The sequence below is a fragment of the Podospora pseudopauciseta genome, chromosome 3, assembly GCF_035222475.1.
Source record: "Podospora pseudopauciseta strain CBS 411.78 chromosome 3, whole genome shotgun sequence".
Classification (NCBI taxonomy): domain Eukaryota; kingdom Fungi; phylum Ascomycota; class Sordariomycetes; order Sordariales; family Podosporaceae; genus Podospora; species Podospora pseudopauciseta.
In genome coordinates this window covers 876,855-899,549 of record NC_085893.1, presented here as the reverse complement: position 1 = coordinate 899,549, position 22,695 = coordinate 876,855, and the positions used below count along the sequence as shown (strand labels likewise).

The window sequence follows — 22,695 nt, the reverse complement described above, 5'->3', positions numbered from 1 at the left end:
CTCCCGCTGCCAGCGACTGCCGAGACACGAAGCTTGGCGCGCTCCCCTTGTTCTCGGGCGCTGCCGCCAGGAGAAGCAAAGAAGCCGCCAATCCAACTCTGGCTAGACTCTGATCTCGGGTTGATTCCAACCGAGAGAGGTCTTGTTGTTTTCCTGAGCATCATCTTCCTGATCCCATTCCCCGATTCGCATCGCAACACATTGTGCCATTCGCCAAAACCATTCGTCCCAGGTTCAGCACTCAAGATCACCACAGCATTGCATCCCGTCATGACAAACCTCCCAATAATTACTATCTTTAACCCTCCCCCTGCCAAGACGGGTGCTTGGCAAAGTCAAGGCATGATAGCCGTCTTAAAACCACCCCGGATTTCCACGACTTCTCCTCCCCAGACGAACCGAACAATGTTTCTCATCGATCGCCTGATCCTTCCATGCATTCTTCTTTCTCTCCCTCGAACCACTGTCCCAAATGGAGCGGCTGCAAATCCCGCGACAGTGGTGAATTCCTTGGGTTGAAACCGCACACCCCCTGAGAATGCCACTCCAAAACCACCAAAACATCCAAGCGCTACAACCATCGTGGGTTTCCGACTCCACCAGGGGGGAATTAGTGAACCTCCTTCGGCAACATGATCCGATCGACACAGAGCCTCACTCAACTATAAATCTCCCACCTCCCTCCCTACCTCTCCAACATCTTCTTTTCGTCTTTAAGCCAGTCTTCAATTCCGCCGTCTATTCCCGTCCCCTTTTCCTTCGACCTTCTCTTCAATTCTCTGTCTTCATACCAAAAAACACCCACATTCATTCCGCCGGTCGGGTCCTTCTTCTTTTTTTATCTTTTTCCAACACGCCAAAACCAAGTCTCAACTTCCCCTCTCAACCACACCATCTCTCAAAATGAAGTTCCTCACCCCCCTCGTCCTCGCCATGGCAGCCCTCACAACCGCCATGCCCGCGGCCGAGAACCCCGCCGTCCCCGCCATCGCCGCCCGCCAGAACCAGAACCGCCCCGTCCCCCGCGGCACCTGCTGCGTGGCCAACACGTCCCTCAAGCAGGACTCGTGCTTCGCCGCCAACGGCCAGCCCGGCCGCTGCGTCCCCGGTGGTAACAACTGTATGTCTTTTCCCAATCTCTCTTTCCTCAGTCAGGGAGTGATGCTAACACAAACACAAATAGGCGGCTCCAGACTCAGCTGCGTAGCCAACAGCCAGCTGACCTGCACCAACAACATTATCGAGCGCGGCAAGAACCTCTGCCGCGCCAGGGCCGGCAACGGCCGCTTATTTGATGGCGCGAGGTTGATCAACAACTTGAACCAGGCCACCGTCAACTAAAAAGAAGAAGATGAAACTTAGAATAGGAGGGGAGAACTGCCAGGAAGAAAGAGGGGGACTGGAATCCATAATAGACAACTTAATAGACGGTTGCAAAACAACACCATCACACCCCCATGCATGTGAAGTGAATCAGTGTCTGAATTTCATAACTCATAACCCTGGCTTAACCCCCTTCAAACTTCCCAGCCAGTCATTGCTCATATTGCCCGCAGCCGCAACTGCCAACCCCAACACCCATCTATTTATCAGCCACAGGAAAATCTTTCCCCGTATTCTTCTTGTACTGGTCCCGAATGAAATCACTGATCTGCTCATCCTTGGCCTGCTCGATGGCGCTCTCGTTGGACTGGTCGCCCTGTCCGAGGACGTGTTGCTGGAAGAGGTCGACTCCTATTTTTATTTTTTTTATTTGTTAGTGGTGATGACGTAGTGGAGTGGGTAAGGTTGGTTGGTGGATCAAACATACCCTTATCGAGAGGATCCTCCTTCTTCTCCGACTCCTTGCCGCCGCCGGCGAGGCTGTTAAACTTGTCCATTAGGCCGCCGCCCGAGGAGGAAGACTGGTCGGTGGGGTTGGTGGTGGTGGGGTTGTTGGAGTGGTCGGCGGGTTGCGAGGCGTTGTTTCCGCCAGTGACTTTGTTGAGGAAGTCCATGTTGGGTAGGGGTGTGGTTTGGTTGTAAAGGTTAGATATGGAAGATTTGTTTGAGGAAAGCTATGGTTGTATTGCTGGATGTTGATGGGGAGATTTGAAATCAGAGGTTTGAATTGAAAAGGAGGGGTTTTAAACACGGGAGGGAGCTACAGCCGTGGGACGGGGACGGGGACGACGATGATGTCATTGGTTGTCTGCTGGCAGGAACACGAACATAGTTCTCCGCTTTCTTTAAACGAAGCGCCGGGGAGTGGGAAGGGGCGGAGGCGCAAGCTTGAAATGCCCGTAACACTATCAGGTGTCAGATAAACGAATGGGATCTTGATTCTGCGGTGCGAGTCAGAAACAGGTGGGCGAGGAATCGCCAATGGGGAGAGTGCAAGGTGAGACATGCAAGTCAATCAGCTGGGCATGGATCCATGGACTGGTCTAGATCTGGGTTGTGTATCTTGAGAGATCCATGAACAATCATCGGGACTCGTCATCAAAGTGGGGGACAGCATTGTGGTATCTCTACATGCCGGGTGTCCAACCCCATGACACCTACTCTGGCTTCTGCCCAGTGATAACCAAGAAATCAAAAATGGCGTGCGCATTCCCCCTCTTCGCCGAAGCCCTCACCTCGGCATTCAACGCCAACACCTCGTCCTGCGACCACCCCAGCACATCCCTAAACAGCGACGCCGTGAACGCCTCGACACCCTCGATAAAATTGACCGCCATCAACGTTCCCACCTCCTTCAACCTCGCATCTCTCGGCCAGCTACCAATCGGCAGCCTAAACTTCTGCACTTCGACATTGATGAACCCAGCATCCTTCACCCACTTCTCTATCTGCGGCGCCGGATCCAACGTCCGCCCAATCTTGTCGCACGCCAAGATCAAGCCCTCCATCATGCGAACCATGGCATTGTCCTTGCTCAGGGTACCATCCTGAGAGTACAGCGTGTTGGCCGACTCCTGAAACTCAACCCACCCACCCGGCTTGACATTGTCATACATCTGCTTCACCAGCCTCGGCCAGTCCCTGATACCGCCCGCCATGTACCGACAGTGTATGTAATCATATGGCTCGACGCTCACGCCGGCATGCACCCAGTCGAGCTCGACATCGTCGACGATGAACTGCACATTGGGCGGCACCCACCTCGGCTGGATGGGACTGAGGTCGTTGCCGATGATCTCCTTTGCGCCAGGGTGGTCTTCCCCAAGGTGGATGGCCCAGAGTCCAGTTCCGGTGCCGATGTCGAGGATGCGGAGCCCGTCGTCAGGGTTGATGGGCGCGAGGAACAAGCGGTCGTTGAGCGTGCACCAGAAGGCGTGGTGGACCAGGTCGAGACGCTCCTGCTCGCGCTCGTCGTTGGGGAAGGAGTAGCTCCCGGCTTGGTAGGAGTGGTAGCGGCGGCCGTGTTTCCACTCGTAGTTGACGAGGCTGCTGTGGAGGGAGGTGGTGGACGAGGTGGCTGCTTCTTGGCTCTGGGCGAACTTGTCAAAGTCTTGGTCGACTTCGACGCGCTGGGTGTCGTGTTCGATGAGGGTCATTTTTTGAGTACCTAGTAGCAAGCAAACGCGCTGTTCGTCAAGTCAAGTGATTTGTTGATGGAGGAGGAGCATTGCGACAAGAGAAGAGGAGAGAGGCGTGGTAACACAGTCAGAAGTGGCATGCATGGAATTTTAACAGGCCACAACACAACACAACACAACACAACACAGCACAACACACCAAGCTGTTTGGGGGTTCGCAGGCAGGGAAAAGGTTGAATGTGGGGGCGTGTTAGACTCAAAAGAAGTCTTTGCTGCAGCGCGGAGGGAGTCTTGGGCCGGCGTTAGCGAGGGGGTTAGCGAATGAGGGCGGGAGGGCCCGTGACCGAAGTGCGTGCAGATGATGCCCTGCCACGTCGGGACCCCGCCCGGATCCAGCTCCGTTCCGTCCCCGGCTAGTCAGGTGCGGGGGTGAATCCTGGAATGCGCCCTTGGACCACTCATATGGCGCACGCCTGGTGACCCCTCTCTGTCTGACTATTTCTCACGCCATCGCCTTGGTTGTGATGCTGGACGAGAGAACAAGGCTGGACTAGAGAACGAGGCTGGTGAGCATTCTCATGTCTCTCCTCCGGTGGGAAGGCAGCATAGTGCTCAGCTGTGTGTGTATGTTCCCTCATCGTGACTCCAGAAAACGGTGTGTAATCAACCACTGATCTTCATCAACCAGAGCCTTTCTCCCACGCCCCTGCTGCTGTCATGTTCAACCCCATCTTCCCCTTTCTCGAAATGACTCCCAGCTTCAGGGAGCTGATCCAAGTCTTGGTGGTACTGAGAGGCCAAAACCACCGCTAAGGATACCATACCTAGGCAAAGGGGCAACGTGATAAATAGAACACTGCTTCTCATTGATCTTTCCATGGTGGAAACCTTCGTTCAAACAACCAAGATTGAAATGGACATGGCTCATGTTGAGGTTTTGCAAGTGTAGCCTGATCAATGGAAGACTGCCGGAATTCAGAAAGCGGGGAAACGCATCTTATAATTCTTATCTCAACTTAACAGATGTCTTCGATAGCAGGAAATCAATAGGCAGGCAAGCTCAAGAAAGGGGCGCGACTGGAAACAGACAAAGCAGAAAGGAAGGATTAATAATGCGGATAATACTTACTACAGTAGTCGACAGTCCTAGTCCATACCCGACATGAAGAAAAAGAAAAAGCCCCCGGCAGTGCTTCGGCCTACACCTCTCATCACCACCCGTCTTCCCTCCATTGTCCCGCCTCGTAACTGTACAGGTATAAAGCACTCCTCCATCACTTTTAGAAATTCTTCTCAGGGTCAATCCATGAGAACCCTATTCTGACATCACCACCTCCTCCTCAACCCACAATGTTGTCCTCAAGACTGAACCACCCTCCTCCCCTGTAATGCCTCTTATCTTGGGCAGTCTTCCTTTTATCTTGAGCAGTCGTGTTCGTACAAATATCAATATCAATCATATCCCTCAGCAGGACTTTCCCTTGAGACCCTAGAAATCCCTCTCGTGTCGTGCATGAAAACGGTTCCGAGAAACTGTACTTAGATAACTCGTGGTACATATCGTCCTCATCCTCAGAATCACCCTCGATGATCTCGTCGTCGTCATTTTACAGCGCCATAGCTTCATCATGTAGAGCCTGATCCTGGATGTACTCCTGAGACAATCTGGGCCGATGTCGACGGTTCAACCTCGCAGACGGGACCGGGTAATCGGCATTTACGGGCTGCTGTCTAATGTTTCTACCTTGGTCATCGTTGGCTCCAGGCATTTGTGCACCTGGGTTCGCTGGTTGGAAGCCCTGCTGGTCGGGCGTGCGGGCCAGGAAATATCGGGGATCGATGGTCCCAGCTGGGTTGAGCCCCTGGAGGTTTGTCTGGCCTTTTAAGACTGGATAATGCATTAAACCTCCCATGTTGTGACCGGCGGGAGACATCAGAGGGCCTGGCCTGTGGTGGTTGGATAGGGACCATGGGAGATATCTAGGGGTTATGGTTCCTGTCGGGTTCAGGCCTTGGCGGTTTGTTTGCGTGTTGAGGGCGCATTGGCGAGGAGAATGAGAGAAGTTGGGGATCGATGAAACCCGAAAGCTCGTCGTGGATGCTGGCGGGAAGTACTCTCCAAACTAGGATGCGAAGGATTCCCCATGCCATCATATGAAGACCTCTCCATGCTAGGAACAGTTTGCTGCATGTTCGCATAGGCACGTTGCCGATTAGGATGCCCAGGAAAAGCTCGATGATGAAGCAGACCAGCCACGATGTTTTGGTGAGGCATGGCGGGCTGTTGTTGCTGAGCACGCTCTAGTTGCCGACATTCAGCCTGCATTTTCGCTTGAGCTCTTCGTCCAGCTCGAATGGCATTTGATACGCGTGGCTTCCTTGCTGACACATGTGCTCGTCGGTCCTGGCGGTGGGGGTGGCGGTGGAGGAGGCCGAGGCTCTGCAAGGACCCCTATTCCGCTTCCATTTAGTTATACAAGAAACAAACAATAGCCAACTCCTACTTCGCATATAGCCTATTTAGGCACCCGAATCGTCGCCGTGTTTGCGCTGGTTCGACGAGGCTCCAGGTAGATATCTGGGATCAGTTGTACCCTCTGGGTTTAACCCATCTAGCAGAGGTACCAGGACCACTGTCTGCTCCGCCCCCCCCTTCCAGGGCTTGGTCTGTGCCCTGGGGGCGGACCTGAGACAGGAAGTGCGGTCGGGGTATCCTTAATGGTCGTGGGTCGATGTATCTCAGGTCATCTGAGTCAGATCCGGCACCGCGGGGGGGGGGGGGCACATTGAAAGCGATGGATCAAAGCCATACGTCTGATGGGGATGGTTGTAGGAGGCATCGTCCATGCGACCATACGACGTTCTCTGCATGCCAGAGGCATTGTCCTGTTTGGCGCTAGTACCAAAAGGATTTCGGAATGGATTACTTTGCGGTATGGAGTTATAGCTGCTTGGTTGTTGTCCAGAAGTGGTGTACTGTTGGGCATACTGAAGAACAGCTCCCCTGATCGTTGAGACTTCTTCTGGGTGTGCTCTGCTAAGGGGTAGGATGTGGCTGATATGTTAATTAAGAGGGAGTGCTGCTTAGAACAGGCTGCTGAGGGGTTGGGTAACTCGACTCCGCGCGGTGATGATCGCTGGCAAGAATTTGCCCGCTCTGAGGAGTCTGCTGCTGGCCATTGGACAACCCATTTGTAGCATGACCATGGCCGGGATGGATTGGACCTTGACGACGCCCTCGAGCATGGCCAGCCCGATCAGAGACACGCGCTTTCCCGGCCCTTCTTTGTGCATGGCGCTGGGAAACTCTCCGCCAAGTTTCTTTGGTGGGTGACCCGGGCCTGGCCTTTTGAATGTCGATCAGGTGGCGCCCCATATTGCGTTTATTGGCAAGGGGTTGATATCGGGCGGCTGCCGCGATGGGATCCGTGCCGATTGGACACAACTTGCAACGGTATCGACGGTCTTTGCTCGGCTTTTCGATGTCAGATTCGGAAGTGTCCAGTAGACCGTCCAGGATAGGTACCGGCCGCGGCGGAGAAGGAGGTGGTGATGGCGGCGGCGGCGCGCCGCCTTGGGCCGATGGGTCAATCACTAAAGCCATAGTGCCGGGACTACCTGGTCTTAACATTTGTTAATACGAACGAAACGGATAGGTGGGAATAATGAACTGTTCTTACCTTGCTTCCTTCTGAGGGCTACTAAATGAAACGATCAGGATGGTCGAAAAAAGGTCGGGGGCTATTGGAGGCAATGTTGAAAAAAGCGACTCTTCAGTAATTAAAGTGCAGCAATTCGCAAGTGAGAAAATGAAAACCTAGAAATTGACTGGCTTAGACACTGGTTAGAGCGAACGGTAGGATGAGCAGGTGTGGTGTTGAGCACTGCTTACCACCTTGCTTGCTTCTCAGAGAGGTGTGCGCTTTTCTCTGATGGTTTTGGGGGAAAGGGTAGCCGAATCATGAAGCAGAGGAGAAAAAGCAAAACAGAGAGCAGCATGGCCCATATGTTGTGATTGAGTGAAGGGAGTGAATACCATGAGCCGACCAGACCCACTCCCGACGTTGACGATTAACGAGGCATCAGTACAGAGAGCCGCAATCTCAAGCGCTATCAGTCATCATACTGTTGACGTTGAGCCGGTAAGGGTGAACGTGGGTTAACAGCGATGTGAAACGCACATCAGTCCGTCAGTTTACATCTTCGGTACCTCACGTCTCGATGACGGCCAACTAGCAAAACGTCTGGGGAAAAAAAGTATATATATGTCTACGGACAGGTTTGAAGTTACCTAATACTGGTCTTTGATGTTCAAGTCGTCGTCGAAATCAGCTTGTCAATGAAGAGTAACAGGTGTGAAGCAACACAAAATCCATCTGCTGTAGGCCTCGTGTTTTTGAAAGTCGGTTTCATTCGATGCTGTCAGAATTACAAAAGCTGCTACACATACTAGTTACCACTGCACGTCAGGAGACTATAGAATAGTCTTCGGCATGCCGAGGACAGACTCTCGTAGCAGCATCATCTTATGAGTGAGGCGGTCGAGGGTAATTTCCCTTGTCTGCCATTGCGGTGATGATGGCCTGGGTTCTGGTCAGAGTTTTGTAGCGGCTGAGTGGACTTGTCTTTGGTGATAACTTGAGGAAATAATTTCTGTGAAAGGGCGTCATGTTGGCGGAAAAGGTCCAAGGGCGAGTTTCCTGGATACAGCACGTCAGTCTGAATTTTAGCACCTCTGTCCCTTCTATCCTTTTCCTTATCCAGCAGCCATGAGAGGCTAGTCTATCGAGCGTTGGCGCTTCTGTTGATCTCGTAGTTTCTTGATCCATCGTTCACCTCATGATGTTGACCTGGAAGGTGTGTTGTTAGCATCCATCTAAAAAGGACCGCTGTCTGGTTCAACGTGAAATCGGGAACAAATACAACCGCAAAACAACACCCGTGAAAACACGAATATGCGGAAAAGAAAAACAGAAGAAAATAAAAACCGAGCAGAAAAAAACAGTTATCTCAAATATCCCTTCACCAATTTCTCCGCCCTTTCCTAGAATTCCTCCATTTCGACGAAGAAAAAAGAAAACAAAACCAAACAAAACCAAACAGAGAATACAGATATCCCAAACATCCCTCCACCAATTTCTCCGCCCTTTCCTGAAAATTCCTCCACTACCCATCCTCAAAAGCCCCAGAGCCTATGATTGGCTCCGCTGTTGATAGCACGCGCGACAATTCTAGTCATTAGCCGTGTCACCGCCATTCTGGTTACTCGGACCATGCTGAGTGGCTTGACTAGATTCTTTCAGTAGACGAGGGTCGATGGTTAGTTCGTAGCCAAGGGTTTGGCGTTGACCAGGTTGAGGGACCTGAGTGTGTCTGGCGGATTGGCCTTGATCTTGACCAAGGCCGTATGCGCCGCGCTGACCGTAACCATTCCCCGTTCTTCGACTGTTGCTCAGGCCGTAACTATTTTCCAGGCTGTAACTATTGCCCAGTCTGTACCCATTACCCTGATTGTAACCTATGTTTCGGGCGTAGCCGGTGCCTTCACCGTGAGCATAGTTCAGGTCGTAGATATTGTCTAGGTCGTAGCTGGCCCTCCGGCCATACCTGTGGCTGGGGACATAACCGGAATTGGGTACGTAACCGGTGTTATGGACATAGGCATTGTCGTGGAAATAGCCGGTGTTCTGGACATAGCCAGTGTTGGGGCCATGTAGGTAACCAGTGTTCTGACCCGAAACATTGCCCTGGCTGTAGCCGCTGCCACATCCACCAGCCTAACCATGCTGATATGGATTCCCGAGCCGATGCTGAACGTTTTTTATAGTTCCAAGGTCATACATGAGATGGGTTGGGGTGTTGATGTCATACATGCCAGAATTGGCAGACCTGTACTAGTCCACACTGCGCCGGCCATACTGGCGTTGCTGCAGATGCCCGTTTCTCACAGCAGCCAGGTTCTGTTCACTAAGCAGAACATCCTCAGTGCGCTGAATACTTTGGGCTGGTCCGGAGCGGTGAGGCGTGTGGTGGCGGTTGCCAGTTTGCCCGTGAGAACGAAGAATGGGAGGCTGAGATGAGATTCCAGCGTTTCCAGACGCTAGATAGTTGGGCACAATAATCCCAGCACCAGCCTGGACCTGATTATGATCAAGTGGAACGGCAGGGTAACGAGAGATGGGGACTGACGGGGTCGGGTGACCCTGGGTGATGCTTCCTGTCCCAAGGTTGCCAGGTTGAACAGCATTGGCCTGTGGGATATTCTCCAACTGCGCAGTCTGTTGCATTCCAACGTGCTGTCGCATCAAAAGGGTCATTGGCCCAGGTCTAGCATGGGTTTGCACCCGTTGGCTAATGTTGGCTGGTACGATTGGTCGTTGACCGGCATTTCGCTGGTGCTGGCTCAGCTTCGGGTTGGCAAGTCGAGAAGAGCGTTTCACAGGGGCAAACCTGGCTTGATTCGGAGCTGGAGCGACAGAGTTCTGGTGGTTCTGTTCTCGCTGAGCTAGTTTCTGCCGTCTACGCCTGGTGCGTTGCTCTTTCAACGGTGCCGCAAGGGCGGGACTTGACTGCTCGAGTACCACCAGCTTGGCTTTGCGCTGGGCCCAAAACTGGCTCGTTCGCTGCTTGGGTCTCAGGTGAATATTCTGCTGGTGCTTACGCAAATTATTGCTTCTTGCGAAAGGCAGCTTGTCCCTGGGACAAATTATGCACTTGAACTGCTGCGCCCACTCGTCGTCCTCCGAGTCGTAGGTATTCCAGTCAAGTGGGACTGGACGCTGGAATTCATCGTCGGTTGCGCCGTCATTCTGGGCGGTGTTATTGCCCTGATCACCAGCAGCATCTTCGTTCCCACCGTCGCTGTTGCCTCCCTCCCCGCTGTCGCCCTGTCCGTCGTTACCCTCTCCGTCACCGTCTTCGCCAATCCAGTCCGACCCGTAAACCTCCTGATCATTATCATCCCCCTCATCCGAATAGTACGCGACTAGGTCTGGATTGTCCCAGTTGAACGGCCCAGGCGGTGGGGGAGGCATGGGTGCTCCCGCAGCGGCTGCCATGGTGTCCTTTTATCCGATTTTTGAGGGGAGCTGGCGAGATGCGAATGTATAGAAAGGACAAGGGAGTAGTAAAGACCGCAGGTGATGAGGCTTGGGTGATGAAGCAAAAAAGCAGTAGGAAATCGCTTGCGGGGTGGAAGTTGAAGGAGGGCAGGCCAGATTTGTTGCAGTGGTGGGAGTGAAAAACAAACAGTGGGAGTGAAAAGCAAACAGTGGGAGTAAACAACCCCACCTAGACGGTGTTGTGGTATCAACTCGGTATTGTCGAGCAATATTCACTTGGGAGGGACCGAGAGAGACCCGCAAGGCCTGGAGAGGTCGACTTTGCTCAAATCAGGTGATCTCCCCAGGGCCAAACAGCACGAGATTTAACACGTACCGTGAATAGAAGGAAGCCATATTTATATTGAACCGGAGCATTCACCTTCGTGGTTTCTATCACTTCCTGGACAAGCTCAGAGAGCATAAACCAGCATGATGGGAACTGCTCACTTGAAACCACTAAGATGAGCAAATTCCATGAGTAAAAGCGATGAAGCAACAGCAGAAAGGAATTGAAAAAAGATATGAAGATCTCATTCATTCCACTCGTCATCCTGCCAGTCTCCATCAAAGACCCCTCTCACAGCAATCGTAATCGCAAGCCGGAATGCACTGGTACCGATAACAACCCCTATCATCCCACGTTACCGTCAGTCTTGTGCGTCATCCACTCCATGAACGGGGTAAACCTGCCACTCCCTTCCACAAACACCCTTACAGTTGTCCATGACGCACTGCCTCACACAGAGCCGATGGGGAGTAGGGTCAAGGAGAATCGCCCTCTCCCCGGCAGGTAGCTGCTCTTGGCGGATCTGAGCCATGAGCCAGTCTGCCTCCCACTGGTTACGGGGGGGGAGAACCAACCACGCAAAATCAGGGTGGAATCCCGGACAGCCAATCGCCCGACGCCGGGCAGATGTGCTTGCAGGTTTTGTGTCGTGGATCGGCGGTGATGCTTCTGCGGGTAAGGCAAGTGCGAGAGTCGATATGAGTAGTATCAGAAAGAAAGACGATAAGGGTTTGCGCAACCGCAACATCGTGCCCATTGTGGTCATCTTGTGGTTGATTCTCGGAAGGGTGCAGGGTGAGGTTTCGGTTCAGTGGCAGCGGGACAGATTTGAGTGCAAAGAGATAAAGTTTACATGCCGGGAAGAGTGGAAGAAAAGGTTAGGCGTGTGGCGCGGGGTCCATATGACCACAAACAGTCACGATGTCGGTGACAGGTGTGTGGCGTTCTCAAGTTTGCCGCCGTTGAAGCCGTTAGACGTGTCAACGCCTCCACGCCTAAGTAACCTGGAACTGAACCGAAAGTTTGTCATTAGGATGTAGGTACTCATCGCGCGTGTCCCTTCGTCACAATCTTCTTCGTCATACCGCCTCTTCACCCTTCCGATCACGTTTCTCCCTTTCTACCTGTGCACCTTGAAAGATCTCAAAACCCTGTTCATGATCCTCCCCAAATACTACCCCAGTGTCCTCCAAAGCCTCACTATCACGCCGGTCAAACCTCCTACCAAGACATTCCGGCCCCAGCAGCGTCAGCACCACCACATACGCATAGACGCAACCCATGAAGATGCAGATGACCTTCCCATACTCGCATCTCTGTCCAACCACTGTTCCGTCGGGTGTCGTCTCCGGAGGCAGTGGAAACCTCTCCCCAATCGTGCTCTCAATCGTGCTCGATGCCGAGCTAACCAGATTACCCAGCTGATACGACGTGCCAACAACAAAAGTCCGGAATTTCGCAGGAGACAACTCCATCAAATGAGCGGGTATGACCCCCCAAGCCCCCTGAACAGCAAACTGCTCCCAAAACGCCGCCGCAGCAATCCTCCCCCATCCCTGATTGGCGACATCAGTCGCAGTATACGGATACAACAGCGCGCCTCCCAAAACACACATCACCAAGATACTCAGTCTCCTGCCCGCAAACTGACTCATAAACCCAACCGTCGTACCCCCGAGCATAGCCCCGACATTGGCAATAACCTGAATAGTCGTCCCCTGATCCCTCGAAAACAAAAACTGCGTGTCAAGCAGCACAGGATACAAGTCCTGCGAGCCATGACTCATAAAGTTGAACCCTGCCATCAGCAACACCATGTACGTGAGCAACAACCATTCCTTTCTCATGACTTGCTTCCCCTGCTCCCAAAACACATGCGTCACCCCCTTCTTGCGCGTTCCAGTTCCCCCCTCCTGGCCGGAACCCTCCTCCTCATCTTGCTGCTGCTGGTGTTTGAGCTCTCGCTCCATCTTTAACTTTTGGTATGTTCTCGTCTCTGGCAGCAACAACCGCAAACCAATAATAAGAACAGGAGGACAAGCTCCAAACCAGAATAATGGGCGCCAACCATAGGGAGTGGTGTCAACCAAGGCGCGGGAGAAGGCGGTGGAGAGGAGATAGCCAAAAGCGTAGCCTTGCTGGAGAAGACCAGACATCAACCCGCGGGCGATCGGTGGGAGATCTTCAAGGGCAGTGGCAGCTGCATTGCCATATAGGCCGCCCATTGCTATTCCAAAAAGGGCGCGGCAGGCGAGGAATTGGGAGTAGGTTTGGCAAAAGCCGGTGGCCTAGAAGGTAGTACATATTAGCCGGTGAAAAGAACAAGTTGAATAAAGACTCAGTGGAACCGTCGTTGAAGGAAGACCAAAACAGGGATCCAGGGGTCAAATCGCCAAGAGATAAGATCCGCGCGGGAAGGAAGAGCTTGTTCCTGATCCCTGAATCTGACCTATCCACTTGGACCCTTGAATATGACATCATCTCAACTTTGCGAACACCCCCCGTTTCGAAGCGCTGGTTGCGCGACTATCTTCGGCGTGGGATCCAGAACCTCAAACCCGGCTATGCAACTTGGCATATAGAGACACCGGGGCCCGTTCCCGTCACGCAGTGTTTGCTCAAGAACTAGGGCTCCGGCCCTGGTTCCCGCTGCATCCGACTCCTGGCCTCGAGCCTTTCCGGCTTCTCCCCAGGTCATTTCGAGATATACCTCTTGGGCCGAGGGGAGCAGTCGAGTTCCTGTTCGCACGCGCAGGAACAACCCCCCCTGCCTTTGCCATTATGGTAAATATCTGCTTGAGGTAGTAGAAGGGTAAACTGTTGCGGTTGGCGAATGTCTGATCCCAGTTTAACAACGTTGGCCCACGGTGAGATGACGGATGAGAAGAGCTCTCGGTCAACGCGGCTGTAAATCTAGCGGCGAGTTGCAATCTTCTTCTGCTTAGGAATGGCAACCCCAGCCCACCTCCAAAGTCCATCCAGGTGTGTGAACTCTTGGGTCAAAACATGAAATGCTCATTCCCAAAATCCACCAGCCATGATCAAATAAGGCTATACATGTTGCGGAACATGATGATGCCTTTGGTGCCCGAGAGATCGCGCTGGGCGTACTTCAACATCCTGGCCCACACCCCGTCCAGACACTCCAATTCCCTTCCCCCGCCCCTGCCACCCCCAAACCAAACAACAACCACCCCCCTTTTATACCATCCCGTTTGATCCCTCCCCGCTGCCTCCCATCCCAAGACCACCCCCCTCGGTCGAAAAAAGAAATAACTCACCAACTCCAAAACAACAAACAACCCATTATTAACCACAAACCCCCACCTCCTCCCATACCGATCCCCCACAACCCCAAACGCCACAGCCCCCACCGTCCTGAACATCAGTACCAGTGTAATCCCCCACGTTATCTCCGTTCGTGACCGACCAAAAGACTTGGCAAGGTCGGGAAGGGTGAGAGAAACAGTAAAAAAGTCGAAGGCGTCCCATGTCTTATTGGTAGTTCACTATTAGTAAGATCTTATTCTGCGGTGATGGTGTTAACTCACCCAAGCAAAGAATGCCACCGAGAAAAAAGCCCAGTTCTGCCTGTCGAGGGAGGCTAATAGACGGAATGGGTTGGGGATGTCGGAGAGGTGGGTTGATTTTGGGAGGAGGCTTGGGAGGCGGGTGGTGAGGTAGTTGAGGGTGGGGGTGGTCATGTTGAGGATGGCTAGGGAAATTGATGTTGGGTAGTTAGGGATATTGGCGTGGAGGGTTGACACCTAGGTGGGTGTCGAGCAAGGTTAAGTGTTGGTCGTAAAATTCAATGAGGGCTCGGTGCCGAGCGAAGGGGTGATGATGTCGTTGGTTGGGAAGGCGTGGTGGCGGTAACGTTGGTGATGATGCAGGAAGGCGCAAAGCTGACAAACCGTAAGTGCTCAAATCACCTCCAGCCTTTATTGTAGATCCGCCCGCTGGTGCACATCAGAACTGAAAATGCAGTCAGTCGTCAAGCACACTCACCAGACGTTCAACCGTGGTTGATTCCTCAACAACCCCAACCTCAAACCGTGATATCTACCAAAGTAAACAAGCCATCACCTCTCCCCTCCAAGAAAAAAAAGCAGACGGCCTCATCAAGACATACAATCCCCCCCCCAAGGGGAAAAAAAAAAAAACCGACATCGCTCCCCCAGTATTCCCCTCACATAATCCCCGATCCTGAAACTGCATACCACTAACGCAGTATTACCCTCCGCTCACCAATCCAACGCAAGCACCTGAGCGAATTCTGATGCTGCACAGCATCAACACACCACCCACCACACCGTTGGAACCAAACAAAAAACGGCAGCCGATCAACGGCATTGGAATCACATGAATTCAAGCCTTCCGTAAACGTCACCTAGAATCGTCGTCCGAACTTGGTCCCGAGTCATGCGCAACCGGCGCTCTTTTCCGGGACCATGGATCCTATCAAGACACCGAGATTCATCACAACCACGCAGAGAAACCACGCAGAGAAACCACACAGAGAAACCACACAGAGAAATCACGCAGGAAAACCAGGCACCTCGGAAGATAAGTTGACACAAGCCATACAGGCAAGATAGGTAGATTAGGTAGAGCACACGCTGCCTCCTATAAAATGACAAAAAAAATAGTATCCCCATCTAGACACTTTTGCCTTCCCCCATGGCCTGTAAAACCGGCCGTGAACCATAACATGAACCGCTTGGGTGGTATCCCTCCATCGCACAAAACTCCTTGCAAAAACAGCCCACCCCATCCATTTCCCCCAACACCAACCCCTCCCGTCATCAATTATCCCAGCCACACAAGAACAGAAACCCTCCCTAGAAGGACGAGGTGTCCCTGACAAAAAGAGCCAAAGAATAAAAAGCCAAGTATTGTACAGAACAACGCAACAAAGAAATAGTTTACAGAAAACCGTGCTTAGTAAGGGAAAGATCGGACCCTTCTTCTTCACTTCCTCACTCTATGCGCTTCCTTCAAGAACATCTAGCTCGGCGCACTCCCACTGTTGCCTTGATTAGCTTGGGATCAACTCCCAAGAAGGGAGAAAGTGGAATCAACACTCACACTCCGCCCCCCATGAAAGCGGCCAAGTCATCCAGCTCGAGCAGCTGCCTCTCAAACGCTGCGCACAACTCCAGCGCCGTCATGTCCACGTCGGGAACATCGGGACCGGTACTAGACGACTGGACACCGCCGAGAGCTGAGCCTGGTGAGGCTGGGGAAGGGGAGTCAACCTTGGCGACGACTGGTACTGGTGGTGGCGGGCTGTCGGCGGGTGTGGGAACGGCAACAGGCCCACCATTGATAGTGGTGATGCCGGTCTTGCGGGGTACCGGGGGCTCGCTTGCCCGACCCTCAGTGGTAGGGACAGCTTGAGGGCCAGCAGTGGACACATCGGGTTGTTCATAGTCCATCGCGTCCGGATTCGTGTCGGTTTGGCTGACATTGTCGTCCTTGACAGATGGCGAGAGGGCCCGCTTCTTGCTGTCTTCGCGGGCCTTGTCGCGTGGCGCGCTCTTCACGTCGCGAAGGACCTTAGACATGACCGAGAGGTGGCGCTGCCAGGGGATGACCAGGGGCCAGGATTCGGCTCCGTCCTGGCACATGCGAACACTGTCCCTCACTATGTTGAATGCGGACTCGCTCGAGTTGGCGGGGGCCAGTCCCTTCAGTGTAAGGTATGCGACGGTTGAGCCGGCGGTGAAGGCGGCAAAGAGCATAAACAGAGGGAAGCACAGGATGCTGTCCTTGTCAGCTCCGGTTTCCAGGGCCAACAGCGAGTGGATGATGCTGTGAGAAGCCGCAAAGATCTTGTCAACAGTCTGGACGTGAGTGTGGGAAGATCCACGCCACAAGTCGATGCTAAAGTTCTCGTCCGTGACCACCTGGAGCATGCGTCTGCGGTTGACAAAGATGGTGCCGCAGTTCAAGAGGCAGTGGATAAAGGCATACGTGTAGCCGCTGCCCATGGTGATGTGGAGGTTGATGTTGTTGGGCTTGTCGGCAAAGTGCATGGGAAGGGACTGTCTGAGGACCTCAATGTCTTGCTCAAGCTGCACACACCTCTCATCGGAAAAGGTGGCCAACGTCGTGGTGGTCATCATCTCGACGACTTGGCGCCAGGCCTTGGTGGCCAAGACAATATGACCAAACTCGCCCACCTCGCTGAGCTGGGCAGAGGGATCCTTCAAGCCCGCTGGGGGGGCGCCGCTGAGGGTGCGAACATGTACAGGACTCGTAAAGTTGTAATTCATGTCGAGACAGGGCAGTGAAACATCTTGGACATCAAGGTGGGTCAATGCTGGATGGCGTCCTGGGCTGCTGGTCAAGAAGCAATCCAGGATGTAGATGAGCCAAAGTGTGCGACGGAAAGACTCCTCCATCTGAAACTGATCCGGCTCATTGGTAGAGTTGTGGTGGTGGACAAGCCTGTACATCTGCGCCATGCGAGCTGCAAGGCCAAGATAAGTGTAGGCGCGAACAGCATTGCGGCAACCCCATTCGTGCAGAATCAGGAGGCAGACGGACTGGATATCAGCAAGGCTAGGCGTGTCCAGATTCTGCATCACCAGGTTGATGGTCTTGCTGGCAAAATGCTCGGCCGCAGTGCTGCTGCTACCGTGTCCGCCATACCGGCGAATCATGGCGGGGGAGTGCCTGGCAAGACGTGTTAGAGGGAAAGGGACCAATCAGAACAGTGGATGCGTCTGCTTACCGCGCAGCTGTGGTCAATAGCGCGTTGACCATGGTCGGCTCCATCGAGGCATTCTTGAGCGCCACCAAAAAGGTCGGCTTGTGGAAGGCAACACAGGCCGGTAGGGTCTTGCTGATGACTCGCTCGCATTCCGTCATGAGCTCGGGTGTAAGTCTGTTGTTTAACGACATTATGTCAGTCTCCGGGCCGATGACACAATTGATCCCGTATGGGAACTCGGTCGGTATGGTGATCCGGTCTCTGTGGAGCCGGGGAGCCCATCCACTGGGAAGGTTCCGTTTGCCTGAGGGGCAGGAAGAGGGCCCATGCGCCCGAGGGTGGGTGAGACGGGACAGGCGAAAAGATTTGATTTGGGAAATGAGGGCCGGGCGGAAAAAATGGGGCGAAGCCCATCCCACTCCGAGAAGGCAACGCTAGAAAACAGCAAACCGGGGCGGGTTGAGACATCCGGAGCCGCCCAAAAAAGAACGCGCTCGAAACGGATGTGTCCGGACCCAGCCCAAAGAAAAAAAAACAAAAAAAAAAGAAAAGGAAAAGGAAAAGGAAAAGGCACAGACGTAACAAAGATGATGTATGTCTGTCTGTCTTTCTGTCTGGCCAGGCAGAAGAAAAGAAATTGTGTGAGAGATAAGATCGCAAAACGTACTTTTCATGCGCCGCCGAGGCGTGACGCGACACGCTGGAACTGGGACCGGCCGGTACCTGGCGATCAACAGCGCTGCTTGAAACCACCCGTTCGCTGGGCAAAGACTCCCGGATGCGGTGCTGCATCCGGGCTGGCGATACTCCATGACCACCATGGGCCATGGACTCAGAGGGGAGATAGCATTCGTGCATTCCCTTGGCGCAGTTTTTGCATGGTGCTCTGCCGTTTTCGTAGACACACTTGGTCTTGCCCTTCCGGCAGCGCACACAGGCACCACCGGCCCGGAGGGCTGTCGATCGCACGACCGACGCCATTGCTGAGAGTTGCTGAGAGAGGCTGCTGTGTTTGGTGTGTGGGGTGGGGGATGGCGAAGATGGTGAAGAAGTTGATGTTGACGATGTTGGCGATGATGAAGCAAAACCTTACTTTTCTGTTGTGTGGTCTGTGGTCCGATCCAAGTCCGAGAAAGCCGGAGCAGGAAAAAACAAGAGTCCGGAGGTGCGCCGGGAGCCACAGGAGACAAGAATCAGAACAGTGGACCGGCCTGTGATGTCGTCGTCGTCGACGGCGATGAGGTGAGCTGTGGTCAGGTTCGAGTGGGAAAAGGAAGAGGAGAGAGGGCGAGGCCAGGAAGGACGGAATGACGGGGGGCGATGGGGTAAAAAGGCTCGGACGGACTTTGGAAGCTCAGGAAGCGAGGGAAGGGAGGCGGCGGCAGCGCTCTGGTAAGTGGGTCACAATCGAGCGGGCGGATCGGCTGATGGTGCCGGGGGTCTGTGGGGCCTGCCAGAGACGCAGTCGCTACCAGCAGCCCCTCAGTCCAGCGACAAACAGCGCCCGCCGCCACTGTCAGCGCCGCGACACAAAGCAAGCCGGCCCCGGCAGTGAGGAAAACGATCCCGATCTTGTCTCGCACTCGTCATCTCCGCTAAATCTCCGTTTGATGGCTCGACTTTACCATACCTAGCCACGCCATCCTGATATAGCTCTATCCAAAACTATACAATCTTTGATGGCACTGCTGAAGATAGAACAGAACACGAGTTAAACAGCCCCGGATTGCCCAGGCTCTCCCACCGAGACACCGAGATGCCTCAGCCAAAGCAAATCCGGCTCAAACCAGCCGCTGATCGGTAGACCACCCGCCGCCCATGATGCTACTACATACCTGGCAGGTACTATTCCACCTTGCCCACACCATCTTATCTATCTTCCCAGAGACTGGTGTGTGAAGTTCCATCAAGAACAAAAAAGGCTGCCAGTGCACGCGCCGTGCGCAGGGGAAGAGGCGTCTGCCAGCTTGCGACACCAGCGATGCCTACGATGGAGGTTGCGACGGTCGGCTGGGCGCTGTGCTCCGACTCTGGGCTGTGTGCCGGAGCCCAACTCCCCCAGTCATACCTTAACCTTCGTACCTCTCCCCCCCCCTCCACCTCCTCCATCGCCCACCTCACCTCCCAGGTGCCACGGCGATTTCCCGTCATTTGGCTCCCGGCTTGCATGCGGGACGGTTGCTTTTCAGTTCCAGGCCCCCGCGGTGGAGCAGGGGAGGAGTCACTCGCACCTCCGGCCGTACCTTTTGATGAGCGGGCGTTTTTTGTTTTTGCCTTGTCCAACGAGTCACTTCCACCACGCGGCGGGCCCTCTTCCATACTCTTCAGCTTCCAGGTAGGTTATTGGCATTCGGTTGCGCGACGAGAAGAAGACGGTGGCCCCCTTTTCTGCCCTAACGTGTCCCGAAGCATGATCGGGCAATGACCCGTCACCCGTGTTTGAGGTGGCTCAAGGCTGCTGCGCCGCCCGGTCTCATCACCTCTTCTTCTTTTTCTGCTTCTTTTGCTTCACAGCACTCGGCGACAATGCTGCCTATCCATCGGCGAGAAAACAGAACATGCAGGTTTTACACTGCAGTGGATTTCTGATTAGTTGAACGAGCGATTTATGAGACGGGATCTAGTCTTGGAGGGAGCTAAGGCAAAATCGACAATCGGTGTCGCGTTCGCCGGAGTGCAGTTCCACATATCCCGGATTTCCGAGCCAAGCCATTTCCCAATTTTGCTCGGGCGCTTCGGCCGCCAGTCAATCCGACCCCGGCACCACCGTGTGTTTGTGTCAGAGGACACTTTGGGCAGTTTCCTGCCTTCTTTTTTTTTTTTTTTTTTTTTTTTTTTTTTTTTGCGTTTTTTTGCGCCAGATAACGCTTATCGAACCTACCCAGCCAGACTTGGCCAAAATCAACACTCCAAACCCCGGATGCACACGCAGCAATGACAGCCAAACAACAAACGGCGGGAGAAAACGAAGAGCTCCCCGGGAGACAGGGCAGACCGACGGGAGGACACTCGACGCAATCGGAAGCAAAGTGGATCCGCCACGCACCCAGTGACATGGAAGTCACTTCCGTGGCGGTGGAGCTGATGGCCCCTTCACGATTCCCAAAGCAACCCCTCCTTCACCGGCCGCTTCTTCTCTCCTCCTGTGTCTGTCTCCCTCTCAACCTCAAACCTCAGCGTCTTCTCCGCCCTAGGTCCTCCGCCCTCCTCCGCCCGTCCGCAGCCAGCAACCAGCAGCCAGCAGCAGAGCAATCACAGGCTAAAGTGTCTTTGTCCATTTATAGCTACAAGTTGTATCTAACCTCCATTTAACCCATACAACTCCGTGTCTCTAGGGACATTTCTGAAATGCCGGGATCAGCAGCAGCAACCAGATCAGTTCTTTGTGCTTCTCAGACCGAGGTGGTGCGGCTTGTCCCTTTGAATCACCATCCTTCCCGTCCAATCCAGCTTCTCCGGCGGCCCTCTCGAATCCCGTCCTCATCACCACCGACCACCCAATCGCCCGAGGTCTTGGCTGGCCATCGGGCCTATGGGTAGGTGCCGATGCATTACACAAGCACACACAAAAATCGACGCGACGCGCTCCTCAACTGGCGCTGGGCCATTTGCATTTTTACATTAAATCACGGTGACCAAGTCTCACCTCTCCGCTTGGGCGGAATTGGGACATGATCACGCATGTAGATCCTTGGCACCGAGCCGTGTTGCTGTGGTTCCTCTCCCGCCCGGATTGGCATGGCCCCCGAACCAAGGCCGATCAACCGGTGACGCTCACTCTTCAGTATGTAATTCAGAAATAACTCAAGTTTTCCATGTTCTGCAGCGCCAATCCGGGGCACGCACTCTCAGCTAAGAAGCCTCGCTGCACGACGCTCTCACGTTTGACGAAACGCGGAGGCGGAGGCGGAGACGGAGGGAAGGAGGTGGCACAGTTTATTTTGTTGTTGTCTGTGAAAGCCCGAAAGAGGACAAGCTTGTTAATGTTCAAAGGCGGTAGCAGAACTGGTGACTGGCTCCCGGGCCGATGATGATGATGATGGACAGTCTCTCTTTGCCCAATAATGACCCTTCCGGGAAAGACCTCGATCGACGAAACTCATTGTTTCGCTTGGTGGTGGTGGGGGGTGGGGGGGGGAGGGGACAAATAGTGTGTGGTGAGACGCCGAGTTGCAGCCCGAGGTTCCATCACTCCCGCCCGAGACGGACTCGGCGCTTGCTGCTTCCGCCCCCGAGAGTTTTGTGTGCGGCTTGGCTCATGGAGGGATTTGTTGGTCGGATACAGCGCCGTAGCTCTTTCGTCACGAAGGCTATCACAAGCTGATGATGATCGCAAAATCAGCTGCCTATCTATCTTCTGTTGGGTAGGTATCACCGGGATGAGGTAGACTCGGAAGCTTTCGCCGCTTGCTTGCCACATTGTACCGACCCGAGAAAGTGTATCGCGGCTGCCTGTTATCGGCGTTAACGACCCCAAACCAAACACAAATTTCGGATTCCCGATCGGTGGTGGCTTCACGTCGGTAGATGCATCAATCTTCCCATAATTTGGTGTTGCGCAAGCCACTTTGCTGGCCGCCTACGCTAGATAACTCTCTTTCATCCTCCCTCCCGAGCAATCCGATGTTGTGGCGTCCGTGAACCCGATTGCCTGTTGAACGGTTCCCATCCCGCTGATTCCTTTCGTGTTCTTCTTCAGCTTCGTACCGGTGGGATGATCAATGGCGCTCCTTCTGTGGGCCACTCCGTTGATAGCGATCTGGATCTTGAGTTTGTCTCTTGAACCAGCACACTGGTAAAGCTAAGATCTCGGCCCGGTCAAGAATGCTGGCTGATTGGGGAAGATGTCATCCCGGCTTGGGTAACATGTCCTCGTTATCCAATATCATGCTGTGACGCCTAAGTAAGACTGAGATGATGTCATCCCCTTTCCGCAGGGAATTCTTTTCGTGGCCGAGACTGGTAGACTGTGTCTTTGCCCTTCAACTGGACCAAGGCCAACTTTTGCGCGCTGGTTTTGCTGTTGAGAAGAGCCACGGCTTCCTGCGAAGAACATTGCGGGTAAAT

At 53.7% G+C, this 22,695-nt stretch overlaps 6 protein-coding genes across 6 annotated transcripts; 1 reads left to right on the top strand and 5 right to left on the bottom strand.

Annotated features, from left to right (window-relative positions):
• The first annotated feature begins 724 nt into the window (after positions 1 to 724).
• QC763_302530 (uncharacterized protein) lies at positions 725 to 1,447 on the top strand. Its single transcript, XM_062910693.1, has 2 exons — positions 725 to 1,120; positions 1,184 to 1,447. The coding sequence occupies exons 1-2, from the start codon at positions 904 to 906 to the stop codon at positions 1,339 to 1,341; spliced, it is 375 nt and encodes a 124-aa protein (XP_062766649.1). The 5' UTR covers positions 725 to 903; the 3' UTR covers positions 1,342 to 1,447.
• Positions 1,448 to 1,582: 135 nt separating this feature from the next.
• Positions 1,583 to 1,997, bottom strand: QC763_302520 (uncharacterized protein; the record flags this gene model as incomplete). Its single annotated transcript, XM_062910692.1, has 2 exons — positions 1,583 to 1,734; positions 1,811 to 1,997. The coding sequence occupies 2 exons, from the start codon at positions 1,995 to 1,997 to the stop codon at positions 1,583 to 1,585; spliced, it is 339 nt and encodes a 112-aa protein (XP_062766648.1).
• A 543-nt stretch (positions 1,998 to 2,540) lies between these two features.
• Positions 2,541 to 3,539, bottom strand: QC763_302510 (uncharacterized protein; the record flags this gene model as incomplete). The annotated part of the gene is made up of 1 exon (XM_062910691.1): positions 2,541 to 3,539. One exon carries the CDS (start codon positions 3,537 to 3,539, stop codon positions 2,541 to 2,543), a length of 999 nt encoding a protein of 332 aa, XP_062766647.1.
• Positions 3,540 to 8,752: 5,213 nt separating this feature from the next.
• Positions 8,753 to 10,579, bottom strand: QC763_302500 (uncharacterized protein; the record flags this gene model as incomplete). The annotated part of the gene is made up of 2 exons (XM_062910690.1): positions 8,753 to 9,281; positions 9,417 to 10,579. 2 exons carry the CDS (start codon positions 10,577 to 10,579, stop codon positions 8,753 to 8,755), a joined length of 1,692 nt encoding a protein of 563 aa, XP_062766646.1.
• Positions 10,580 to 11,865: 1,286 nt separating this feature from the next.
• JEN1 (Carboxylic acid transporter) lies at positions 11,866 to 15,043 on the bottom strand. Its single transcript, XM_062910689.1, has 3 exons — positions 14,462 to 15,043; positions 14,192 to 14,404; positions 11,866 to 13,198 (listed from the first exon to the last, which is right to left on the bottom strand). The coding sequence occupies exons 1-3, from the start codon at positions 14,612 to 14,614 to the stop codon at positions 11,990 to 11,992; spliced, it is 1,575 nt and encodes a 524-aa protein (XP_062766645.1). The 5' UTR covers positions 14,615 to 15,043; the 3' UTR covers positions 11,866 to 11,989.
• A 474-nt stretch (positions 15,044 to 15,517) lies between these two features.
• Positions 15,518 to 22,319, bottom strand: QC763_302470 (uncharacterized protein). The gene is given in 7 exon segments (XM_062910688.1): positions 15,518 to 15,936; positions 15,999 to 17,591; positions 17,650 to 17,802; positions 18,296 to 20,470; positions 20,485 to 21,948; positions 22,058 to 22,080; positions 22,148 to 22,319. The coding sequence occupies 4 exon segments, from the start codon at positions 18,607 to 18,609 to the stop codon at positions 15,918 to 15,920; spliced, it is 2,079 nt and encodes a 692-aa protein (XP_062766644.1). The 5' UTR covers positions 18,610 to 20,470; positions 20,485 to 21,948; positions 22,058 to 22,080; positions 22,148 to 22,319; the 3' UTR covers positions 15,518 to 15,917.
• Positions 22,320 to 22,695: the final 376 nt, after the last annotated feature.